Source organism: Rhea americana, unplaced genomic scaffold, assembly GCF_003343005.1.
Source record: "Rhea americana isolate MKP2758 unplaced genomic scaffold, rheAme1 scaffold_1, whole genome shotgun sequence".
Taxonomy (NCBI): Eukaryota; Metazoa; Chordata; class Aves; order Rheiformes; family Rheidae; genus Rhea; species Rhea americana.
The window spans coordinates 7,122,579-7,126,184 of NW_028185038.1; the positions used below are offsets into that span (position 1 = coordinate 7,122,579).

The 3,606-nt window shown below is 31.5% G+C and overlaps 1 protein-coding gene across 2 annotated transcripts in view; it reads left to right on the top strand.

The window, feature by feature from the left end:
• Positions 1–2,481, top strand: part of NAPEPLD (N-acyl phosphatidylethanolamine phospholipase D) — a 21,391-nt gene extending 18,910 nt beyond the window's left edge. For both annotated transcript variants that reach the window (XM_085298546.1, XM_085298555.1), the window contains exon 5: positions 1,377–2,481. In XM_085298546.1, the coding sequence (XP_085154672.1) occupies positions 1,377–1,505 (129 nt within the window). In that variant the 3' untranslated portion in view covers positions 1,506–2,481. The remainder of the gene's footprint in view (positions 1–1,376) is intronic.
• Positions 2,482–3,606: the final 1,125 nt, after the last annotated feature.

Consider the following 3,606-nt stretch of genomic DNA (forward strand, 5'->3'; position numbering starts at 1 on the left):
TTTTTTTTGGTTGGTTGGTTGGTTGGGTTTTTTTAATATGTAATCTAGAAAGAGAAATTAATGCAGAAGGTCAAAAAATCTATAGCAGTTCTTTGGTTCTCAATGCTCCATATTGGAAAATAAAGTGGATGTGATAGTATATTAGCAATCATTTTAGAATCTTCAGGCAGAAAAAATAAAACTCAAACAATTCCAAATAACTTCCCATGAAATAGGATGGTTGTAGGGGTATTCAGATAACTAGAATATATCTTGTAGCACGAACCTGACATCTGAAAACTGAGGAATATGAAAGGTGGGAACATGCATATGTTCCTGAATTTACTTTTACTAGGGGTCATAAGAATTGAATGCCTTTCAATACCATATTTATTAATCCTCTGACTATTTAGTCATCAAAATACTTTAAATTGAATTTTGATGATTTGATGCATAATTAAATATCAGGTTCTGGAAAGAATATGAAAAACTCAGTTATCCTTAGCAGTTGCTGTTTTCTTTCCTCTCCTGTTTTCCCCCACCCTAGATTGTAATAAACAGATTACCAAGGTACCTTAAGAGTGACTAAAAATGCAGTGAAAGGGAGTATCTATATTTCTGCACTTTGATACGCTTTGTCTGGTAGCTAGTTTTTGACTTTTTTTTTAGTATCAGTTGCACTTTATGCTTTAACTCAGCTGTCAGGCTGTTAGCTATGTTCACTTGCTATTTGTATTTTCTTTTAACTTAGGTGCAACATTTTCTATCCAGGATGTTTTTAAGCACTAACACCTCATAGAAGGTTACAGTGTATTTAGAAGTACAAAAAATGCACGACTACTCCTAAAATAATTATACTTTTCTAAAATATAACTGATCAAAATTTCAAATGTAACAAATATAATGAAGTAACATCAGGGAAATAATATTGAAATGTCACTACTTTTTCAAACAATTAAAATTGGCAAGTTTGTTATAAAATGAGGGGAAATAAAGGCTTTTTCTGTCATGAATTTTGTCATTTCATCATGTTTTTACTGATGAGAGAAAGCGCCATCTACTGTTCTGTCAACACTTCTTCCTGGAACACAACTCTCCTGAGCTAGGAATAAGTAATGACCATGTTTCCCTTTCTAAGAGAGCCTATTAAATACATGGAGGAAGTTCGATTTTTATTTTTGTTTAAGTTGTCTTACTAGTTACAGTTACAATCTTACTATGTTAAGATTGTAAATCAGAGTTCTTTACTGTTTCCATTGAAAACAAAACCAAACATTTATTTCACTTYGACAAATATATTTATTTTTAGATGTTTAAAACATAAACAAGTTCGTATAGAGTTTTTTTCCAAATGYTGCAGTTGTATCATTTTCCTCATATCATTCTTACCTTTTCAGTATTACTTGGATCCTCCAGTTAAACTGAATGAAGCTCTTGAAAGATACGGCTTGAAAAAAGAAGACTTCTTTGTCTTAAACCATGGAGAATCACGAGACTTGAGTACAAATGATGATGGATTTGAATAATGAAATACTAGCAATTCCTTATAAGCTTTGTTTGATTTGAACTAGGAACTGATACTACAAATGTTGATTTAATGTACTTACAAAGTAGAATTTTGAGTGGATTGAATTTTTAGATTCTAGGTTTTTTGGTTTCATAACTAAAACTTGCACACAGATTTGATGACAAATTTTCATACTAAAATTGTTTATAAATCATGAGGTGATCTAAACACTGGTTAATATATAAGGTATTGTCTAGGACTAATTTGCAGTTTCAACTCTTATGTACATCACTGATAAATACTGTTCTTCTTAACACTTTATTTTCAGCTTATCTAAAACAGCAATAACCTCAGAACAGGACATATTCTTAGAATTAATGGCTGACTTAAATTCATCGTCTTTAGAATGTCACCTCCTGCTTGTTGGTCATTGATTTTCAAAATATGCCCTGTACCTTGATAGCTTCAGTGTATGTTCTGTGGCAAGGAGTCTTCCARTAAAGCACAAGTACAGTAAAATAATTGTTTTACTGAGTGCTTCTACATTTTCATTTATTGAAGAATCACAAAAGCTGAATTTTAAAATGATCTAAAGAAATGTGCCTTTTAAAGAGAGAGATTATTTCATATTGCATCACTAATGCATAAAACTTACTGCTGGCCAGAATATCTGCACACTTCTGCTATTTTGTCTTTAAGTTATGCCTGAATGTGTCTAAAATAATTGTCTTGTCAAATGCAGTACATGGAAATGGAAAAATCCCTTAATGGCGCTTATCTCTGTGTTGACTCAGCCTATTATTAAGTACCTTTATTTTTTTTTTTTAGTGAAAAGTCTTAAGCTAAGGGCTATGCTAATTTTTTATAGTTTCCTTGTTATTTTACAAAGTTGAATGGGAGATTAAAAAATGGTTCAGTATTGTAGGACTTGGCTAAATGTATCTGTATCAAATTGCCAAACTAATAACAAAATTAAAGCCTGTTGCTGCCAAAAATRGTTCTTATTCTCCTTCATAATTCATCTGAAAATAAGTAATTTTAAGATTCTTTTTTTTGTTATTGTCTACTGGATATATGTATTTTTTTCCTGCTCTTGTTGTGCATTACATTTTACATTCGTAGTCTATGAGGCTAGATTTAGAAAAAARATATTTCCCCGTAGTTTAAAGACATGAACTTTTGGCAACTCATTAAAACAAGTTAATGAAATTTCGTGCTAAGAACAAACTGAAGTAATCTCTGAACTGTTGACAATTATCTTTAAAAACTAGCAACAGGAAGTCCTAGAAATCCTAAAGACCTTAATACCAAAGAAGAACAGCACAAGCATGCAAAGATCAGCTCATCTAAGTTCATGCTGTGAACAAATGATTAAACTATGTAGTTATACAATAATACATAAGATAATAGCTARTATTTCTTTGGTGTGATTTGTCTCTGACAAACAGCAAGATTACCTTCTTTGACAGGATATTTCTGGCATAGTGGATCAGAGAAAYCCTATTTTATTATTACTATTTTTGATACTGTTCCATCTAACAGTCCCAGAAAAAAACCTAAGGAAGTATGGTCCAGATGTACTCATCAGAACATGTTCAAAACAGGGTTAAAAAYAGTGTCAGTAGTTCATTATTAATTTTGGGAGGGCATTCTAGATGAAGTTATGTTGGAGCTCATTTATACAATAGCATCATTAACAATGCAAATTACATGTACATAATCTTGTGGAGGACACCAAGCTGCAGGATGTTATCAGTACTTTAAAGGATAGGCTTAAAACTAAAAAGTTGTTTCTCCAATTTTCAAAAGTATCAGTAAAGACTTACAAAATTCTGTATTTTGTAAAGATGAAACTAAAATAGGAGAGTAACTGACTAAGCAGTGATGTAGTAGGTAAGTACTGAGTTAAAAGAATCAGAGCCTAAATATTAGTCAACAGTRGTACATTTCATTTTAGATATATTAATTCACAGTATTTGTATGTAGAATGGTCACTCTTACATTTTGCTGGGTGCTGATGAAATTCTATCTGGGGTAGGGAGTAGGGGATAAAAAAGTTAGGGACATTTATATGAAGATGAATGGGAAAGTCTTGCRTTATTTCTAAATATCTCAATAGC